Source organism: Excalfactoria chinensis, chromosome 12 (assembly GCF_039878825.1).
Source record: "Excalfactoria chinensis isolate bCotChi1 chromosome 12, bCotChi1.hap2, whole genome shotgun sequence".
NCBI classification, from domain to species: Eukaryota; Metazoa; Chordata; class Aves; order Galliformes; family Phasianidae; genus Excalfactoria; species Excalfactoria chinensis.
This window is the reverse complement of record NC_092836.1, coordinates 15,228,978-15,251,731: the sequence shown is the minus strand read 5'-3', so window position 1 is coordinate 15,251,731 and position 22,754 is coordinate 15,228,978. Positions and strand designations below refer to the sequence as shown.

The 22,754-nt window shown below is 36.5% G+C and overlaps 1 protein-coding gene across 47 annotated transcripts in view; it reads left to right on the top strand.

Annotated features, from left to right (window-relative positions):
* Window positions 1-22,754, top strand: part of ATP2B2 (ATPase plasma membrane Ca2+ transporting 2) — a 303,612-nt gene that overhangs the window by 235,263 nt on the left and 45,595 nt on the right. For 19 of the 47 annotated variants that reach the window (XM_072347821.1, XM_072347799.1, XM_072347802.1 and 16 more), the window contains 6 exons: window positions 1,321-1,578; window positions 2,590-2,715; window positions 7,417-7,542; window positions 15,278-15,442; window positions 16,101-16,315; window positions 16,696-16,938. In XM_072347821.1, the coding sequence (XP_072203922.1) occupies window positions 1,321-1,578; window positions 2,590-2,715; window positions 7,417-7,542; window positions 15,278-15,442; window positions 16,101-16,315; window positions 16,696-16,938 (1,133 nt within the window). Of the gene's footprint in view, window positions 1-1,320; window positions 1,579-2,589; window positions 2,716-7,416; window positions 7,543-10,712; window positions 10,806-13,576; window positions 13,619-15,277; window positions 15,443-16,100; window positions 16,316-16,695; window positions 16,939-22,754 lie in introns of all 47 variants that reach the window. The other 28 variants (XM_072347778.1, XM_072347775.1, XM_072347779.1 and 25 more) reach the window with 2 other exon arrangements.

Here is a 22,754-nt window from a genome sequence, read left to right as displayed (position 1 = left end):
CACATTAAAAATACTTTTGTGATGCTTTTCAATCTGCACCTTTCTATAATGAAATGGCAGGCATACTTTTCAGTAGCATCAGGAACCAATTACTCTCCTGTGAAAGCATGATAAGCTATCTTAGATCTAAACACAATTTCTAGGAGTTATACGAGCATTTACGATAAGCATTAGATGCTTGAGACTGCAGTATGCATATTTTACTTAAGCATATTATTATTACACTTCCGGAATCTTACTTATAAATGCTGGAGACTTTATTCCCTTGAAGCAGCTACAGTTAATTCCTATAACCAAAATAACGTGCAATTTTGGCATTAATTTATCAAACACTCTCAACCTGTTTCATTTCTGACCGTGCATTTCAATTAATTTCCTTACTCCTGTCTCTCTCACCAAGAATGCCTTCCTTCCATGCCTTTCTTCCATCTCAAGTTAGTGTTGTCTGACTGAATCAACACAAAATAAGCGGAGCATGTTTAAACGCATTATTTCCATTAGGTTTTGGAGAATTTTCTCAGCACTTTGAAGGCTAGAATTGTGAATCATTCAGTACAGGAGCCGGTTGAATTTAGGGATGCTTTTCAAGAACTTGGTTCTAGTTGGTTCTAGTTTAGTCTGCTTTCTTTACATTTCTTTTTTTCTTGTGAATGTTTCTTCAGCCATAATATGGAGAGTGAACCATGTTCTTTTCTTGTGCATAATCTATGAGACAAGCAAGCACGATTCCTTTCATCTTAATGATAGCATCTGACATTGTTTACATTTTGTTATACTAGTTTTTCTGGTTTTATGAAGGTACTGGGAATTGGTATAGTGTTCATTGAATGACTTGGGTTAAAAGTGACAATCATCTAGTTAATCATAGAATCATCAAGGTTGGAAAAGACCTCCAAGATCATCCAGTCCATTATCCTCCCACCACCAATTTTTCCCACTAAACCTTATCCCTTAGTACATTTAAATGATTCTTGAACATCTCCAAGGACAGGTAACAGAATCGATGCCTTCTTTATCCATTGGTTTAGTCTGCATTTACCAAGGATAATTACTTGTTTAGCAGAGAAATTAAAAGATCTAACGTTTATTTTATGCTTTTTTTTTTTTTCTTAGTCCTTTCCTCAGACAACTTTATTCCTACTTACTCTCCATTCTGTTTCTCTTGTTCTCTTGTTCTGTATTCATCATTTAGCAGATAGCATTTTTAAAACTAATTCTATCCCTTAAATTTGCTGCCATTTCACAGCAAGGTTTCCTCATAATAGATGTGATAAACCTCATCTTTGCTTGACTGAACGACTCTTGAAATTGTCTTTGCAGGGTGTGGCACTGCAACAGGAGGAGCTGAAGATGAAGGTGAGGCTGAAGCTGGCTGGATTGAAGGTGCTGCCATCCTGCTGTCTGTTATCTGTGTTGTACTTGTCACTGCCTTTAATGACTGGAGCAAGGAGAAGCAGTTTCGTGGGCTTCAAAGTCGTATTGAGCAGGAACAGAAATTTACTGTTGTCCGAGGAGGACAGGTTATCCAAATCCCAGTGGCAGAGATAGTAGTTGGTGACATTGCACAGGTGAAATATGGTAAGTTCCCTTAACTTTATGTCTACTTTTTTTTCCCAAGTTTATGTATTCCTCTTTCCCTGTTCTAGCAGAATAAAGTATATTTGGGACTCATTCACTGGAACTAATTGAAAAGACAGAATTATTTAGAGTTGTTGTTGTCCATAGTATGACAGTAATTACACTGTTGGGACAAAAGAATAACTCAGCCCAAGATACTTACAATAAAACTGCACTTGGTAATCTTCACTTTCTTTCCCTGACAAGGCCAAAAACTGTTAATGCAGTGGTAATTCTCTTTCATGGAGGATTAGAATATTTGGATTTTGAATTTATTCATTTATTTTTTATTATGTCCAATTATGAATATGAGAAAGTATTTTTAAACACTTTGTTAAGGAATTTTGCCCATGTGCACACTTGATAGGCCACTCCAAAACTATGCATCCTGTAATTCACCCCAGACCAAGTGTTGCTGGTGGGTGGATGCATTGCAATTTTATACTGTAAGGACCTGCCCTTCTGCTATTCTCCAGTGAATGGGAAGACTGTTACAGGAGCTCTGTGTTCTCTTTGTCCAATTCTACTGGCGAATTCCAGAAACATGCCTGTTAGATCAGGCATCAAGTCTCTCCTGGGCTGAGCTGCAGGCTTCTTGGGAGAGAAAAGGTGTGGGACTTCTTGACTGTCTGTTAGCTGCTGTCTGGCAGAGAAACCTTATTGTCATGTGGAAAAGATCATTCCCCACCCTCTCAGTGATTATTATGCTCATCATATATTAAATGTGATGCATTCTGATTCTTGGGATAGCGTTAAGCAAGAAGTATTTGCCAAATAAAGGCCTTTTCCTATGGGATTGCAGTAATATAGCTAACAGAGACCATTGTGGTTTTACTTCTATCACCTTTGCTTTCATTTTACAGTTTGATATAGTTATTGTTTCTTGATATTTTATATTAAAAAAAATAATGTAATTATAAAAACACTCAATAAAAACACTGTGGGTTTCCATTCCCGTTTTCTTACTGAAAGGTGATCTCCTACCTGCCGATGGGATATTTATCCAAGGAAATGATCTTAAAATTGATGAAAGTTCTTTGACTGGAGAGTCAGACCAAGTCCGCAAATCTGTTGACAAAGATCCAATGCTTCTGTCAGGTAAATTTTCTTCAATTCTTGCTGAGTTTATCTTTTATTCACTGCTTTGTTCGTGTTTGGTTCTGTTTTGTTTTTCCACACCATCGAGTTTTGGTAACCTAGATACAGCTGATCTTTTGAACACGGACACTGACCTTGCCTGTTTTCAACAAGAGACATTCTATTGCCTTTTGATTGTACGCAATTATTTCTGATTGCAGCGTTTATTTTCTGAATTGAGAAAATAATGAAAGTTTTTAGATGAAAAAGAAAGCTCTATCCTAGGCAGTAAAAACTGTTTCAATTCATTGTATACCAGCTTCAATTTAACCACTACATTTTCAAGCCTCTTGAAATGCTTTTTTTTATATTTACATTAGAAATAATAGGTACAAAAACCCATAACTTTGAAAAAAAAAATACACTAAAATTCTCACATTTTTGGTTCATGGCAGTTAAGTTCAATTATTCATAATATCCACATACTGTAATACAAATAAATCAGTTAATTAAAATGTTTTTTTGTTTTGTTTTTGTTTTTTAATTCCAAATGGATCGGTTGGTAATAGATTTCAGCTGGAATGTGATTACAAAATAACTGTCTGCTTGTTTCATGATTATCAATATATTATAATCGGGAATAAAATTTCCAAGTACTTTTGAAGTCATTATTCACAAAAAGCCTTTTCTTTCCCATCTGGTTAATGTACTCTCACAAATTCCTGAATGGAATGATATCTTTTTGGATAGAGCTCACTTACTGTGGAAAAAACATAATAGAATTGCTCTGAGAGGCATGAAGGGAAAGAAGATAAAGGGAAAGTAGCTGAGTTAGGAGAAAATAGTTCTTTTCCTGTTTCCAAAAGCTCTTGCTAGGAAGAGAGAAGTTTGTTTTTGTGGTATTATGGCACAGTTAAAATGTGCACTCTTTATTTAAAATTTCCTTCTCTATTGTAATTACAAAAAAGCTGAAGAATTAATATGATATTTTAACAAGAGCTACAGAAACCTTTGTTCTGTACTTCTACTAATGAAATTATGCTCATGCTGTGTTAGAAAATCCTTGAACTCTTATTTGCTTATGAGTAGAATTGATTACTTGGGATTCTGGCATGCAAAATACCACCTTCTTTTGAGATGCAATTCAAGTTTTAATATCAGTGCTACTGGACATGATGTGCTGTCTGGAAACAGCTAAGAAATCAAAATAGTGGAAGGCCACTCTGTCACATTTATTTCACAATGAGTTTAAAAGCTGAATTCCTGCTGGGTGTTAGCATAGGCCCATGTCTTAATAAAAAAGAAAAATAAATAAATGAAGAGATGAAAACATCTATAAAAAAAACCTCAATTTTCACTCTTCTCTTTACAGTTGAGGGCATTGGTGAGGGCTCCAGCTAGGCTTTTGAATTCAGAAAAAGATGTTCGGGCTGATGCTTCTACTGTTGTCTGTCAGTCATCTGTTGGAAATGAAAACAGCTCAGGTTTAACGTGAGAACAGCTGAAGGAAGGTACCATTTGAGTAGCAGCCATAGTTTGTTTCTGAGAGTCTAAATTTGGTGACAGATCAACACTCCGAATGAGGAAGCGTTATTTTCACTGCTGGCACCTGAAACAAGATTTTTAATATTCCATTGGTTTCAATGACATAATTAAACTAAATGAGTTTCTTTGCTTAATGTCCTGTTTAATCATCCAGATAGTCGTTTACTATACTTGGGAAACAATTTGAAGAGTACAAGTGCTGACTAAACCAGATGGTTCATTTCCATCTGTATATGGCTACATTTGGTACCACCTGGGAAGACAGAAATAGCATTATAAACACTAATATACCTGAAAACAACCCACCGTACTTACATCTAAAACATTTTCCTCCTTTTGGGTCTGTAATAGAGATTTGCACGTGTAGCGTAAGTAACTCTACCAACAGTCATCAGCATTAACAAGGCTGTGATAACATTAAGTTTTTTTGCAGTGAGCATGAGTGTGCATCAGCCAAAAGACAAACACTGTCTGACGCTCACCTGCTTTGGTTCAAATTGATGCACCCTTTGAGTTTTGTGCAGTCTGAAATTTAGGGAAATCCATGATTCCTATAAACAGAAGTTCTTAATATGACTCTGGCCTCAACGTTGCATGCAGTGAATTATTTCAGAGTACCACGTGGTAATAGATAACTCCTAAAAAACTGTAAGGCTCATTCTTTAAAACTCCTTTGCAGTTATTTAGATTAATTTGATTAAGGTATGAAAGAGTTACAGGGAGGAGCTTATCTACTGTAGTTCTCCCTGAAATGAGACTGATGGAACCTTATGTTATCCTAAGTTTCAGCACTGCATATTGCATCTAAAAGTTCCTTGTTTCTTTGAAACAAAGAGGTCAGCTTATTCAAGAACAAATAAATAAAGAAATCTCTTTGTCACGGTTCTTCATTAGGGTGTGGAAATAGAAAGGAAGTTTGATTAAGGAATCGGGTCAGTTATTGCCTGGAGAAAAATGGTTTTGATTCCATCTCAATTCTTTGCCAGCAAATGCTCAAAGCTTTGCAAAGCAGAAGTTTTCAGAACAGAGCATCAAACTTGAGATGTTCCAGATTATGTGGATATGCTGAGATTACATGCAGATGAGTTTCTGCATTAAAACTTTTTTGTTTGTAGAGAATACTGTGATGGCTGTATCACTTTGTTAGTAACTTCAGTTCCCTCTTAATAATTTCAGCAACTAATGGTTTAGATGTGCAGATGGAGAATTTTTGGTCACCACAACCTTCCTGGAACAAAGCAGCAGGATAAATGCCCCAAAGTGGCATGCTCTTTTATTCTTGTTATTGATCCCAGTTTCTAAGCTATGGCAGTAGTACTGTTAGATTCAAGGCTTTCTGAGCAGTCACATATTTCACTGCATTTTTATCTGAAAATGTATGTGCTGCAATGTACCTTCCTCTAATGTAATCATCTCTTTTCTCATAGAACTCTTCTTCTCTTTCTATCTATCTTCCATGTTTATCCACTAAATTAAATACTTAGCACATGAAAAATGTATTTTATTAATACAGAAAAACTACAGAGAGAAAGGATTCCATGTAATTGTTCCACATGAAGCTGAAACACGTTTAGTGAACAGAGTAATTGGAAAACATTCATTCATTGCAGAATATCACTCATGTTACAGCAGCTGACCAATTTCATACAGCCCGCTTCTCTCTTCAAGCTAATGTAAATGAATTATAGCACCACTTAAATAACAAGGTAGCCAGACTTAGATGAAAGGAAACAGCTCTTCTGTTTAGCTGAGGTATTAAATAAATCCTCAACAGCACTAACAAACTGTAGTCTTCTGATCTTTTAGTACTTAGTGCATGCTTTTTTATGCACCTCGACACATGTTTACAAGACTAAGAAAAGGTTTGTAGGGTTCAGCTAAGCATTTTAGCCTAAGATGTTTATACTTTTCCATCTGTGCCTGTGTAAGCTTGGAAATTAGTGATGAGAACCTGTTTTCCCAATGAAGCTGTTTTTCATGCCCATGCTGTGGTTTGTTTTGTTTTGTTTTTGGATGTTTATGTGCACCTTTGTAATCCAGAATAGAAGATTCCTTCAAAACATACATATACAAAAGCAAGTTATTAATTAAAAGATATTTTTAAATGGTGGACTCCCAGGAGGTTCTTAAGCTGTAAGTAAACATTCAGGCAATGTTGTCTTGCTTGAGCCTGTACAACCAAGCCTATTCCAACTCTTAAGGATATTTACTGTTCCTTTGTCTTAAATGTGACTTGGTTTTGGTTGTTTGGCTGGCTGTGGTTTTGCTCTGCCATGTGAAAGGGACAAACAGTATCACAGAAAAACAATGGAGACATTTTTCAACATGCCAATATAAATATTTTCTTAATTACATCTGCTCAATTATGGCTTTGTTGCTGCTTTTCTTACTTCTCCTGGATTTTTCTTAATGTTGTGATATTTATGCTCTTAAAATAGGCTTAATGTGGACAGGCGTGCTCTCTATTCCGTGTTTCTGCTTTAATTATTTAGAAAAAGAGATTTTGATGACAAGTATATAGATGCATTACTTAGTATATTGAGGACAACAGATCGATGAACAGTAATAAAAAATGGATTTTAAAAAAAGGTTATGAGGAGGTAACATATATTGATAGTTACCTAATGAAATCTGTTCCTTTTTTCAGCTTTTCAGATTGTTCAGTGAAAGAAGTCTGTGCTGATGAGGCTCAATCCCATAAAACAGTTTTTTAAGGAAAGGATATAGAACAAACCTTTCCACGTCCTTTTAGGCTGAGTAGATGTGAACGACCATCAGAAATCAATAACATTCTGTAATTGCTCAGAGCAGCAGACGCATCACTCAGCTGGTTAAAATCCGTTTTGTGGTAGTTTACAATAAGCCTGTTTGAGAATTCTCTGTATGGTTCAGGCTTTTAGTAATTGGCTTTAAGTACAGGTCATAACAATTCTGAATTTCAAGCTTTTTTTTAAATACCCGGTGCTGTAAGATTTCTCAAGATGTCAGATCAAAACACTCATGAGTGTTTCTAGGAAGCTTTAGTTTGTTTATGTCTCCTCAACTCATAGCAGAAGTTTTCTAAGAGGTTCCAATATACACACATACACATATAGGTATAAAAATGTGTGTATATATATATGTGTGTATGTAAAAATGTGTATATATATATAAAATGGTTATATTCCATACATTCAGGTACTCACGTCATGGAAGGCTCCGGACGAATGCTTGTAACTGCTGTGGGTGTGAACTCTCAGACAGGCATCATCTTTACTCTGTTAGGTGCTGGAGGAGAAGAAGAAGAAAAGAAAGACAAAAAAGGTAAGTTTCTCGACACATATAAATATTCTCAAGGAAGCTTTTTTTGTTGTTGTTGTTTTTAATAGCCAGAAATCTCCTCAGTTCTTGACAAAAATAAATAACCCACAAATCAGTTAAACAAAAAAGTTCCACCAACAAACAAACAAAAAAGATTTTAAAAACTTTTTTGTACCCATTTTTGTCATTGCCTGTCACATGGAAAAACAGTAATAGCCGTTACCAATAACATGCATTGGATAACAAGTTGTTTTTCCAGTGTGAAATTGCAGACTCTCAGTATATAATTAAATGCAAGGGAACACGCATTTACATCTATGTAGTATCCTTTATAAGAACTCAGAGAAGGTAACTTGGGCTTCAGAAATAAAATAAGATGTGGCTTTTTACTATCGTGTAATTGTTTGGGTAATTTACTAAGCTACAGAATCAGACTAAGGCTAGTAAAAGAGAGCGAAGTAAATAGCACTAAAAGTTAACAGAGTTTAACTTTGAGGTCATGTATCAGTAGATAAAGAAGTTTCTACAGACTTTTGATATTATAGTTTGAAGTTATAAGCAATTGCTAATTTATGGTTGAACACTAAACAGAAATGTGATGTAATATGTCCTTTGCAGTCCGTACAGTCTTTCTCTAAAGTGTTTCTTTGTACTTTCAGATTTTTTTACCATGCTTATTCTAGGAATATTTACTATCAGACACACATGAGGGCCCATTAATATGATTTTCTTTTGGACATTCCCCCTCTTTTTAGTGCTTTTCACAGTTAATAAAATAGTTATAGCAGTACTGAATGATTTACTTCTAACTATCAGAGTTATTCCACCTTTGTTATTTCTTTTCCATTCCTTTGATCTGTAACTGAATATAGGAAGGCCAATGCAAAACTGTTTTCACGGCCTAAAATTTTTGCAAATGTGCAGCAAGCAGTTTCACTTTACTCCTTGCTTCTCTGCAGAAATCCCTTCTTATGTGATGAAACACAGAAATGCACAATACCTGGTAGGCTTGATAAAGTTTGCAGAACTTTAGAAAGATCAAAGCTTCCCACAGAGTAAAACACTTCCATGTCAGACTAGCTTTGAACAATGTCTTGGAGTCTGATTATGCTGCCACTGAAGCAAGACTCCCAGACATAGATGTTCCCAGAGCTGGCAGCTTCTGTTTTGGCAGTGGATAAGGATACTGTAGATGGAAAGGAACAACTTCAGTATCTCTTGAAAGCTGCCTGCCCTGAGGTCCTTTGTTTAGCATTATATTATTTTGCTCAGGACACTGATAATTCTCCTATGTTTCACTGTGGATAGCATAGTGAAAGAGAAATCTGAGACAGCAAAGTCATTCTATGCACTGTGCTCATCACTTATTTCCTAGAGACAGAGATTCTTGCAGAGATGTGTAAGATCTTTTTACTCACTTAATCCAACTGCATATAGCTGCAGTACCAAGAACATTTCTCCTCATTTTGTAGTGTTACTAGCAGATTTGTGCTAGTGCAGAAGAGTGTCTACGCAAAGGTGATTGCTGATTGAGCCCCAACTTAGATATATAAACCTGCCATTCACTGAAATCCCACCAGTCCTAACAATTTGCTTCAGTCTCATGTGGGTGTATGTTTTTATTGTTCATTAACATTTTGTGAAAATCATCATACAGGTGTGAAACAGGAGGATGGACATCAGCTTCCAGGTAGAGTAAGCAGCCTCCCACATAAGATGAAAAGATGAGGCTTTTAGCCAGCAAGCTTTGGTGCAAATCAGGGTTGAACGAATGATCAAGATAACTGTCTTTTAATCGGTCCAGTTAAATTAAAGAATAATTTCAAATCAACACGATTGTTCATGGCCAACATTTATGTGTGCACGCATTATTGGTGTTGCAAATCTTACTGTTAAGCTTGAGTACTCAGTTAATCTCCACAAGTAAATTACGGTTTATTAAATGCTGAAATGCGTGATTTGTTATTAGCAATTCATGCTGTGCTGGTTAGTATGAGTATCCAAATGGAATAAAAAAATAAGCATGAGTAACCAAAACAATGTTGTTATCATCAGAGTAATCATTTGCAATTGAAATTTTCATGAATTGCTTACCCAGGATGTGCTTTTAAATCCTGTACGCTGTTTATTTTCTTCTTCTCCATTTACCATTTGTAAATAAAAGAAAATGATTTCTCTTGAACAACAAACCAGTACAGCATGAAACGATCATTATGGGCTAAATACTGAGGAAGTTTAAGACTCCTGGCCTGGACTCATGAGAGGACCTGTGTGTGGTTGGTGAACAACTGGCCAACAGAAACAAGTAAAACTTAGTTTGTAATTTGCAGAGATTCATCTTCTGTAGTCTAGTAAAAAGTCCAGAATAAAATAATGAAAAGGGATCAGTTTCCCATCCACGTGTTGCTTGAGCAGTTTCTCTAACGTGGAGATAATTGCTAAAAACAAAACAAGGACTTCATGTTCTGTAACTTTTTTCATTTTACCTCGGAACTGGCAATTACAGAATGCCTATCGTTTGAATTTGAAGCAACACATTATTCTCCACAAATCCGTGTATTTCAAGACCCTGCATTTCTTCTACATTTCTGCATACAGCATGGAAAACTTTCTGTTTCTACTCAGATCAGTGTACATTTTTACTAGGTGATGACAGGACATGCATTGGGCCAGCCCCTGTGAAACTGGGCTGTGCCAGCAGCAATGTACTGAAGCAGGCGGTGTTACATCAAATACAAACTATGTCATGTTGCATATACTATGCAGTGTGCTGCACGTTTTAAAAATCCCGGTGCATCCCTTAAGTTCATTTACTCAAGGGAAATATCTCAACCTTTTCCAGCATTTGCAGATCTTTTTTAAATTGAGCCAAAAATTTCATATCCAGGACCATACATAGCGTCACGTGTAGTCAGTTCTCACCAGCTGTCAAGTTTGTTAAATGTCTTTCTTTTTTATTTAGTAATTATTGTTCTTTTATATATGAGTTTTTTGCTTTCCTATATTGATGTTTTGCTTTTGCCAGTTAAGTTGATTAATTTCAAACATTGATTCTGGAGAAAACAAAGCCACAGTATTTCATAAATGTTTTTGCTTTTGTTGTGTGCATTTGTCATTATTATTTATTGTTTTTTGTTGTTTTTTATTTGTTTTTATCCATTATTATTCAGTAGATTCTTCCCATCCCTCCTCCCACCCTCCTTCAGCTACAGATGGTGCAGCAGGTGCAAATGCCACTGATAATGCAAATGCCAGCTTAGTCAATGGTACGTCAAGAACACCTAGCTTGTTTTATTTGATAGATCTCTCTCCCAACTATATAAGATTCCCTCTTTCCTCTATGAACTGCGCAGATGTTTTATGTGTGTCATTACCCTCTAAGTGCTCCTATTCCATAAACTCTACAGCAGCTTATAAGAGATGCCACAAAGAGGCCATGAATGAGTTATTTCATTCACATGGAATTAGGCATGGAAGTTGAACAAACAGGGACTGTCATCTCTTTGCTATTGATTAAAATTGCAGTTAAAAGCTTCAGTTAACAAAGACTGGTTTCAAAACTTTTGAGTTGCCTGTACATGAGGTTTCACTGTAAGACTCTTTTCGCATTGATCAGCACAGACCTGAAGAACACCATGATGAAGGGACTGTATCACCTTTTCTTCTGATGTGGCACTCTCATAAGTGTTCATAAAGTCTTCACGTAGTTTTGAGAAGTAATGCTGGGGTCAGGAATCTGGCTCAATTCTAATTTGCAGTGTTTTCATTAAAAAAATGCTGCTGTCAGCATCTTTTTGAAAGTGGCTGACTGAAATGGGAATGTGTGGATATTTGTGCATGCTTTTGGACAGTGACTCTATCTATGAGTCAGTTTGCACTAACTGAATATATATATATATATATATGTATATATATATATACATGTAGTCAGTTTTGACTGTCTCTTAGTGCAGCTTCTTGACCCCATTTGTAGCATACAGGTGTTTCAGTCTTTTATAATTCCAGTATTAAATGGAATGGGTCAGTGTTAGTCTAGAATACTAGTCTTAGAACAGCTGTGTTTTTCTGTTCATAAAGAACGTTTAGTCTTTACTTGCTATAGAGCCTTTTCCCTCATTGCTGTTTTTTAGCAAGTTTTGGAGATAAGAAAGAATTAAATTCTAAGAGGAGAGCAACTTCTTGTAACCTTTTTTGCAGTCTAGATTAAACTAAATTTTTCAATAATATCTAAGAATTTTCCCTGAGGTATAACAAGAAATGAACAGTTTAACCTCATGGCTTATGCCTCTGTGTAGAAGATACCTCCAAGTAACAAAACAAATTATATACCTGAATAAGTACTTAGCACCAGAAATGCTATTACTTTTTTAGCTGAAAATCAACTTATCACATTTTAAAATGAATTGGTTTATATCCTACTTAGGAATATACCGGTGACCCAGAGAAAATGCTTTTTATGTGCAGTCCCTGGACTTGCAGTGATGAAGCTGCACAGGCTTCTGACACAGTCTGTTGGCCCATTCCATAGAGTTCTTGCAGTTGACATGAAAATATATAATTGTTAGTTAGTCTTATTAGTTAATATATATGTGTGTGTATATCCAGAAAATACACTTAGTTCTTAAAAGAAAATTCCTCTGATTTTATACCGTTGTGTTTAGAAAATATAAAATATGTATTTTTATTTTTTTTTTTAATATGGGAAACTGGCACAAGCTGAAAGGAGAAGGATTTCTCAGCAGTAATGATTCTGTCACGTTAATTTCTTACTTTCTTCTTAAGATTTGTCAATTGCAGACTTAGTATTCAGTAAGGTACAGGGAACACAAGGAACCAAATCATTTATTTCCCTTTGCTGTATTATTTTCCTTACCTAATTGTCTATTCTTCATTAATCTATCTAAATGACTTGAATAGAACGAGTTCTAATAAGTAACTCACGTTACTCCTCCTAGCAGTCCCTGATATGTTAACCAGTGCAGCAGCTGAAGAGGTTTAGAATATCTGTCTGAAATAAATGTGTTTACGTTGTTGGTTATGATTGACCATCTTTTTGTCCTTGTATTTTTAGGCAGCCAGGCTAAATGAATCATTAGTGTAATTCATTACAGCAATGATTACACCTCTCTTAAACAGCAAATGCAGACAGTAGCAAAATACTTTGATTCACATAGAAAGCTGTATCTGTATTTTTTTAGCTGAAGAATCTTTAACTATTCTGCTTGAAGTTTTTGAATTGCACTCAGAAAAATGAATGAGAAAGCAGAGTAGAGCAGGAAGAACACAGTCAGTTTCCTTTGCTCTAACTGGTACTGTGCTGTTTCTATTTCAAAGGCAGTTTGAAATGGTCTATTCCAAATGATTGGTTTGAGATGCTAAAACTAAATGTAGCTAGATTATTGCATTGCGAATTACAAATATATTTTACATCTTTCATCAGAATAGATCAGAATATAGGATGATCGCCTGACATTCACATTTACAGAAGTAACTTGCTAAATAATGTAGCAAAAATAGGAAAGATGTCATTTTACAGTTCAGTGTATTTGTATTCATTAACACTTAGTTATTTGTTGTCTTAATTTGCCAAAATAATTCATTTAATTTTGGTGGGTGTTAAGAAAGTCGTGCTATGTGCTGGTGTTTGCCAACTTCTTACCTGTGGTTTTAAATTGAGTTGTAGATGTCTGAGATTTCAGTTCAGGACTATTATTGAACTTCTGCTTTCTACTGGATTCTTTTTATTAGTTTCACTCTCACTATTTACACAATTAATTTGTTAAAAAAAAACAAACAAGTAATGATATTTAGTATTATACATTGTGCCATTAAACCTGATGTGCAGATGCTTAATGTATCCACCTGATGTTGTCCGTGCTTCTAAGTAAACATGTAACAGAGGCTACTGATCATAACTTAGTATCTGTAACACTGCCATTACTTTTGTCTGCCCTTTTTATTTAAATTCCCATTTTCATGTTGTCGTGGGTGAAGATTGTTTACTGTCTGTTGTCTGTTGAAATTTTTTGTCATATAGGCAAAATGCAGGATGGGAATATGGAGAACAGCCAGAACAAAGGTAATCTTCTTTCCTATTAAGCAGGTTGTGGATGTGATGTTTAGCATGTAGTTAGAAGCTACTGAAAAATAAAATCTGTGGTTTTTGTATACGTGTACAAACGGTCCTACCAAAGAAATTGTGATTTATAGGATTTTGATGCATCAGATTCTTAGGAGAGGAAGATGTCATTATATGAAGATACCTCCATGTCACAAAGCTTGTTTGAATTATTCATTTTTGTGTGCAAATTATGTATGCTATGTGTCATATCTTTTTGATATGTCCTGTCAACTTTGATGTTTGAAGGCGTTGTATAAACATTTTTATTTGTAGGGAAAAGATAAAGTAATAATGAAAGGAAATGTAATGCCTTGGGTTCTTTCGAGTGTGCTATAAGGATGGGGAAGATGAAGAACATTATATGTTTCTTCTTTACTATACAATCTCTGGAAGACTTGGAAGTAAATATTTTACTTCCTCTGAAGCAAAGCTATAGTTCTGTTTTTATTAGACAAGAGACCCCAGAATTCATGGTTTCTTTAGATTATGTTGAATAAGGAAATTAAACTACACCATTTTATTCTTTTTGGAAAATTCTAGGCTTTGCAAAGGTAATGGATCAGAAACAGAACAGATAAAGGCAGCTGGTACTTGTACAGAAGTATTAAATAAAGCCATACTGAATGCATATGGTTTAAGGTTAGACAGACCAGTTACATTTCCAGGTCAAATGTGCATAATTTTCTAAAAACTGTTGATGAATGACAAACCTGAGCAGATCTGTTTCATCTCATTCTGTTTAATTTATTTTCCTTTCTGTACCAAACAAATATATACACATATATAAATTGTGGAGAGCCACTGCTTTTAAAAAGCATCAATTTTTCTTTGATACTAAATTGAAGTTTCCTTGTATTAGCATTAGCATTCTTTCAAGGAAGGATGCTTTAGCCTTTAAGGTTATGGTTTTGGTTCTTTTACAGAAGAATGATGATGGTATTGCTGTCTGACTTGAAGGTCAGACCAGGCCATCCGAGCATGAATGCTAAGGAAACTTTTATTTAAGTTTGGTATTATTCTAGAATAGTGGTTCACGAATTATGGTCCACTGGTGGCTGAGATGCCCATGGAGTTGAGCAGCAGGTGGATGGATCATCCCTGCAACCACACTGCCTTTAAAGTGGTTTAATTAACATGAAGATTGTAAGGCTGCATGTAGTCTATGAGACATACAAAATTTAGAAAATTACAGTCAACTTGCCAAAATATTTGAGATCTGCTATTCTAGGAAATCCTGCAGTGCTGATGTGCTGTTACTTGCCAAGTGTTGCAAAACATCGAGTGATATATATGTGTATGATACAGAATATTGTTGGTGGTAAACAAGCAAACCAACCCAGAATTAATGGTTTTCACAGTACATGACAAATGATGCATTACATACATATTCCCTCACATGAAGGGCATGTGGGTAAACTTGTACATTTATGTCCCTCTGGAACCTCTCTGGGTCCTCACCTGGGCATGTTTGCTGTGGGAGCAGAGGGTAATACTCTACAGTGTTACATTCATCAGCTCCAACAATGAGTGTTGCTAGTTTAATTCAGTAAGTATCAACGCTACAAGAAAAAGCATGGAAAACAGTTTTGAAGTAACAGTTTTGTTCTGCGTTATTAGCCAAGCAGCAGGATGGGGCTGCTGCCATGGAGATGCAGCCACTGAAGAGTGCCGAGGGGGGAGAAGGAGATGACAAAGACAAAAAGAAATCCAACATGCATAAGAAAGAAAAATCTGTCCTTCAGGGAAAGCTGACCAAGCTGGCAGTCCAGATAGGCAAAGCAGGTATGATGGGGTAATTGACTGGATAGCAGTATATTATTACTAAGCACTAAGGGCTTATAAGCAAATAATTCTTATAAATAGTAGTGCTTTATTAGTGCAACATTTAGAAATGGGCAGTCAGAGTATGGTTCTGAAGACAGTAGGTGTTACTGAAGATCTTCAGTATATTCATTATATTAATTTCCTCTTCCCTTCGAAGTATGTAGTTATAGAATCTCTAATATAATCTTGAAATATCATTCTCACAATATTTCCCACTTAGAGATTCTAAAATTATTCTATTTATTATCTCTTGTCATCCATGTTCGTGCCTTGTATCCAAATATGACTCATCCATTGACTGTTCTGCCCAGTACCACCTGATCCATGCTGTTAAAAGTGGTACTTCTGTAACACTGCAGGTAGAAAGTTAAGGTCTTTCAAAGCGATGTAATGTTTGCTAGCTATATTTTTCTAATGGTATTAAAGAGATCCTGGACTCTATCTACCTTACCACAGTCTGTATGAGAGCACATTTAGTCCTCATTATTTGTACTGGTGGCAATGTAAACTCTTATAAAGGTGAGAAAATAATTTTACGTAAAACTCAAATATAAGAAAATTGCACATGTTTTTAACTGTGTTCTACTTTGTAGTAATTGCTTGTTTCTATTTACAGGTTTGGTGATGTCTGCCATCACTGTAATCATTTTGGTTCTATATTTTGCCATTGACACCTTTGTGGTGAAAAAGAAACAGTGGTTACCTGAGTGCACTCCCGTCTATGTTCAGTATTTTGTTAAATTCTTCATTATTGGTGTTACTGTACTTGTGGTTGCTGTCCCTGAGGGTCTTCCACTTGCCGTCACTATTTCTTTGGCTTATTCTGTAAAGGTAAGAAACATTCAAAATAATTATAGGAGAAAAATACCTTTCTGTCGAGATTGCTCGTTTGCTGGCTGTAAGTTCTTCAGCTTTTGTCAGGTTTGAATGAAGTTGGCCTGTAAATTAATGTCATTAAAATGATAATGAGAGAGATGTTTCTTTACAGTATTACTTTGAAAGTACTTCTGACAAAACAAAAAAATGCATTTGTATGCTAACTGGAGTCTTTAAAACTGCAGGTTTTCAAACAACAGAAATCCCTGCTTAGTTTACAAAGTTACCAGGAGCTTTACATGCTAGCGAACAAGATATGTACTTCTTTCCTTTGTATGACTGATGCTTAAGATTTGTCAAAGTAGGTCTTGAAGGTCTTCTTTGCTTTTTCTCAGAAAATGATGAAGGATAACAATCTGGTCCGCCACTTAGATGCCTGTGAAACTATGGGTAATGCTACAGCCATATGCTCTGACAAAACAGGGACACTAACAACCAACCGGATGACAGTCGTCCAAGCCTATATTGGTGATGTGCACTACAAAGAGATCCCTGACCCTGACTCTGTACCTGCTAAGACCCTCGAATTGCTGGTTAATGCAATTGCTATCAACAGCGCTTACACTACAAAAATTCTGGTGAGTAGATTGGTTTTTTTTCCCTCTAGTAAAATTAAATATGGTGGAAGGAGTCATAACTTGTGAAAGTATGATTAATTCCTTAACATCCATGTTAAATGCTGCTGAATTCCTCAGAATGAGAGCAGAGGCTGTGAAAATACTTATGTGGGCTTCTTCTTCGACAACAGGATTGTACATGTATATACAAGACCATGCTACGTTTTAAAATGTTTTCCCACCAACAGATTGGGATGGTCCAACCTGTGTGCGGGTATCTTCACTCATAAAACAAGTTTTCATTGAGGCTTCCTATCAGTAAAATTATTTTTTGTGTGAAATCCTGAATTAATTCTTAAGTAAGAGAAACAGGATTGGTTAAATCAGCGAACAGTCTTTATCATCACATTTTCAAGTGAATTACGACCCAAAATGTTTTATTTACTCATTGAAGGAGGACAAAATGGAAAAACCATGGTGTCTTGTACCAATAGACTTTTCTGTATATGGCTAGTAAGAGACTGAGAACTTTTGCAGTTCCAGTAAATTTTTTCTTTGAAAGGTCAAACTTAATATCAGACCAAATGCCCTTTTAGCTTGTGAGTTTCTGCATTGTCCTTTTCACAGATCAATAATGATCTGAGCTGCATCATATATGCACCTCATGATATTTTAAAAGTAGCATTTTTAAGCACAATCACACACAAACAATTGGCTGAATACTGTGAGGCACCCACTGTTCTGTTCTCATTGAGAGCTCTCTGGAAATAGAGCAGATTAGAGCTACTTCCTGCATTGAGAAAGGACATGAAGCCTTCAGCAGCTCAGACAGGTTCTGTTTGCTGCCTCTTTGCAGCTGAAATCAGCCCTTAATGAACACAGCTCTTCTGTTGTACTGCAAAGACAAGTAGCTGTAGACAACTAAGGTCAGAGCTGCTTCTTCCAACCTGGAATTCAGATACTCTGGAAGTGCAGAGCTCACTCAGCTACACGCCATTTTCAGCTGTGAGGATCCAAATACCATCAGTTCTCACCTGATTCCTGGATCTCATGCTGTCTTTTTCTTATGGTCTGCCCAGATCGAAACCAAATAGGTTAGCCAAAATGAAAATGGGCCTTCCTTTCTTAGGTGGTTTAGTGCAAATGCTACATGTTTTATGGCAGTGGCTTTTTGAAATCTAATTTACATATTTGGAAATTAGCAGGAATGTTTCGCTGTTAATGAGCATGCTCTCATAAATCAGTGTAATGTTTGATTGTTGGAGAGAGGAACATACATTTTAATTATGTTAATATGATTACAGCCCCCATAAGTCTATTTGCATCTTCCTGCAGGAACTGAAATGGAACCAAACTGTGCCTCAGCACACACACTGGGATTAAAAAATGGAAATACAGACAAATAGGAATGAAGGGCAATAGGTAGATGTGTACATCAGTGTTTGTATAATTGCTAGCTGCTGATATCAGTTCTAGCTGTCACTATGGAGTTCAGCACTGGTAGAGCTTTCAGAGAACATTACCAGCATTGGCAGAACTTGTTCATTTCTGAGATGAGGTGGCACAGCAGACTGCTAGTTCAGGTAGGTGCAGCTGGCAGATTAAGACTTAATGTCAGCTGCTCCTCAGTTGTTCAGTGTTTTGCTGTTTGTTTTGAATGCTTGAGATCAAACACAGAAATGAGGTTTTTTTTGTTCAACTTCATGCTGGTTCAGACTCTCATCTGAATATTTAGCTTTCTGAGTGCCATGTGGGAAGATATAAGACCACTTTCCAAAGGGTTGCATCTATAACATATATGTTTAATATCCTCTTTCTTGTGGCAGCAGTTTCATGTAAATTCCTGGTTAATAGTAGTTCTAAAATTTCACTGTGATCTCAGTATAGGTGTTGTTGTTTTCACGAGAGAAATAGCAGCAAAGGAGCACTCTGACAAAATGGTGTCTGACATGAAAGTACACACGAAGCAAAGAGGTTTTGATGAATCTTCTTCTATGCAGAAAAAAAATAGCATCCATTGGTATTCACTGACACTTGCAGAGCATTTATGGAGACCAAGCAGTGGATGTGAGCACAGTGAGGCAGCAGGTGGTGCGTTTCAGCAGTGGCAATGGCAATGGGTCACCTCTGCTGCTGCAGATTTTGATGAGTGTGGTATGCAGGCTCTTTCTTGTTCATCTCTGGCACAAATGCAGAGCTAATGGTGATGGCTATATTGAAAAACATGTTTTGTAGCTGAGAATTAGCTCTGTCAGACAGTGTTATTGTGCTCTTTGTAGCTTTTAAAGTTTCTATGGAAATAAATAAGAGGCTTTACTTTCAGAGCATTATTTTCTATATTCTTCTTTATTATTTGTTTACTTTTCTTCTAATTTCCTGAAATCTGTCAGAGGGCAAAGATGACATGCTTTGCTGGATAACTATAACATGTTCTTATTAAAAGCAGGTCATGTCTCACATTTAGTTGAGGGATTTTCATTTCCAGTGGACGTGGCTGAACCAGTCATTGTTATGACCTAACAGGCATTTCAGTGGGTACTTGATAGCTGTCTAAGGAGCAAAAAAAGAGCTACTTATCCTTGTATTAGGTGTATATCAGCACCATGAGGGCTGTTTTCAGTTCTGAGGATCTGGAGCATAATTTACTGCATTTGCATGGTGTGTAGCATGGTGGATTGACGTCCTTTTACTGCAGCTTTGAAAGAAAAAGGCAGAGATGTCACAGAACAGTGCAGAACATTCACTGCCTTCCACAGCTTTCAAAATGAAGCAAACATTTACATTTGGGTAAATATTAGCTGATGAATGTGACCTTTTACAGCTTTTTGGACAAAAGGGCTTTATTGGATAAAACAAACGTGGTGAATTAAAAATAAATAAATAAATATTGCTGTCAGAACAAAGAAAGCAATGTATTTCCTGTTGATCGTAAAGCTGAAAACCACCTGCTTATGACACTGACACGTCTCTAAGAAAGCAGTGAAGTTTGCCAAGGTTGACAGCAACCAAACTCCCCCTACCTTCTGACCCCAGCCCCAGATGAGCCTCTGTATGAGCATTTTTGGAATAGAGGGATTTCAGTTAATTTTGGTGACAGTCTGAGCAGAGATCATCCTTTATAATGGTTTTCTTGCCTCAGCTTTCTTTCTTCTGGCAACTCTCAAAAATATATTCCGCCTTTATCAATAGAGTCAAGTTTTCAGTATCTTTAAGACTGAGTGAGGCAGAGGAGGAGGAGTGGTATTTGACAGCCATTTCATGTGAATATGGATCTATGGAGGGTTTTATCCTTACATAATAATCCTGGAAATTAGCAAACAGTAAGAAACACCTGGGATGAATATCTGTAACATAGCACATGAGATGGCATTGGGGACTGCCTCCCGGTCAGCTGGCATAGCAGCAGATGAGGTGGAGCAAAGGGCCCGAGCCTTCTTACTGCACTGTGGAGTACACTGGGAATGTAAATCTGTCGCTGGCTGCTTTCAGCATGTTGTCTTGGTAGCAGAAATTTGTGAAAACTGTTTATCCTCTTGTTTCTTAAGTGCTCAGGTGATGGCATTAAAATACTCTCTTGAGCACTTCTCAGTCTCTAGCTAAATGCTGCGTTTGATCCGTTTAAAATTAAAAGGTTAATGCCAATCGGACTAATGATTTGGAAAATAAACAGTATTACTTACACAAAGTTACTTCTCAGATAGCACTGCCAACAACTGTCTTTTACAGTGTTGCACAAATGCCACACAGTGGTGATTGGGATTGGGTAAATGAGGAAAGAAAACACAAAGTCTTACAGGAGTTTAGAATCTTCCTGGTGAGTGATGGTTCCTTGCTCAATTTAAAGCTCCCTATTTCTAAGTGAAGCATGAAATTCACTTTTCTAGAGCTCCAGCCTTGATCTTGTTGTCTTTTTGTACAACAGACCAATTGCTTAGATGGGAAAAACATTTTTCCAGCCCTACCCAATTGGTCCCGTTCCATCTGAGTTGTCTTTTGAAAGTGCAGTGCACTGTAAATTTATTTCTAACAATTGATGTGATTTGATGGAAGTCAGTAAGAGTTTTAACTCCAGAGGCGTACGTTTTATCTTTATCAGTGAATTCTATTTCTTTATTATGATTTCTATATTTTATTTGCAGTGTTAGACAAATACATAATGTAGGTACGTGTTATAGATGAGGCAATGGGGCTTTGCAGGCAAAGTATCTTTCTGTAGGAAGAATCCTGGATATTTTCTTTAAAACTCTTTAAACATTTTATCAGAATAATGTAGACAGGAGGAAACAATATATAACATGCGTATCATTTACTGTGTAAATAACAATTATTAGAGAATAGATCATGCAGTTAATTGTCTCTGCTGTAGGAACGGTAAATAGCAGAAAGTGATGATCTTCACACATGGCTTGCCATTGAAGTTTTATATAATGTGAGGTACACATATAACTTTTCTGACTAAATGAGATACTGAGATAATAACTGAGATAAGTGTGTTTAGGAAAGACCAGAGGGATGCGTACAGCACAGGACGTGTGACGTCCAGCACGCACTTAATGCAGTCAGGATGCACGAGCGTTGTCCTGCAAGCTGAGAGCATTTCTTAATAAAGCCTCTTCTTCTAGGACTTGTATGTGGGGGGTTGGAAAGGAATCAGCTGCACAGAAAGCTCCATCACAGTTGTCTGGGGTAGATTTACCTAAGTAAAGCAGGATTAGGGAGCAGAGATCAGAGCAGGGCCATTGTGTAAATCTGCTGTTGGCATTGCTACACGCAATGGGAGGATGGATCTTTTCATTTCTGGCTGGGTTGGCAGAGGCAAGGCGGGTTCCCAGAGTACGGCTGAAATGCTGTATGCAGAGTGTGTGTGATACCCTCACAGCTATTTATTTCTCCTAAGTGCTTCTTGTGCAGTAAACTATAGTTGCAAATGAACCTGGCAACAGACAGATTTAGTGCAGACAAGACTGTTCCTTAGTCCCTTCTTTATTATCAGAGTTCACTGCTGTGCCTTAATAACACATGCATATAGGAAAATAAGATGGATGAATAGTCCTACACCGTACAGTACAGCCTGACATACTAGCTAAAAGTTGATGATACAGTTGAATTAGATTTGCTTTCTTTCTTCATACTAGAGAAAACAGGTATATAAAACCATACTCATACTGGCCTTGTTTGTCTTCACAATTTGTTAATTGCAGATTCAGTTTTTTCCTGTCAGAATAATTAATCACTGCAGGGCTATAAACAAGATGGACAGTCACTTACAAGCATTTTGTTACTGGAATGATAGCTTTTCTTTTCTGGTTTTCCTGTTTACTTTTCTGAGAATGAATAAATTGGTTTTGTTTTGTTTTTAACTTGTCATGGTGCAAGTTTCTCTATTACCTTGCATAAGGTTTTCTCTTATTTTATTTATGTTACCTTCATATTCTTCTTTTTCCTCTGTTCCTGCACTGGTGCAGGATGATTCACTTATATGGATAAATGCCAGGTATTTCCAAACATACCTGGAGATGAAAGCAGGCTTAGAAGTCCCCCTTCCTGCATGGTATTACGAAGTGTTTTCATCTAGATCTATTAATGCTACTCATAGCTGTCTGATCATTTTTAGGACCCTTTTTTAAAGATTATTATTTCATTAAAATGGGCTGCACAGTGAATGATTCTCACACATGCTTCTTTTCATGGCTGTGAAACCCCACTGTGATAGTCATCACACTTTGGAGCTCATTATTAACACTGGCTTGAATTCAGTGTTAGCGCTTTGTAGGGGATATTATCACAAAGCAGATTTTCTTGATGGGAGCTTTTGTTTTTCAGTGAGTGGACATAAA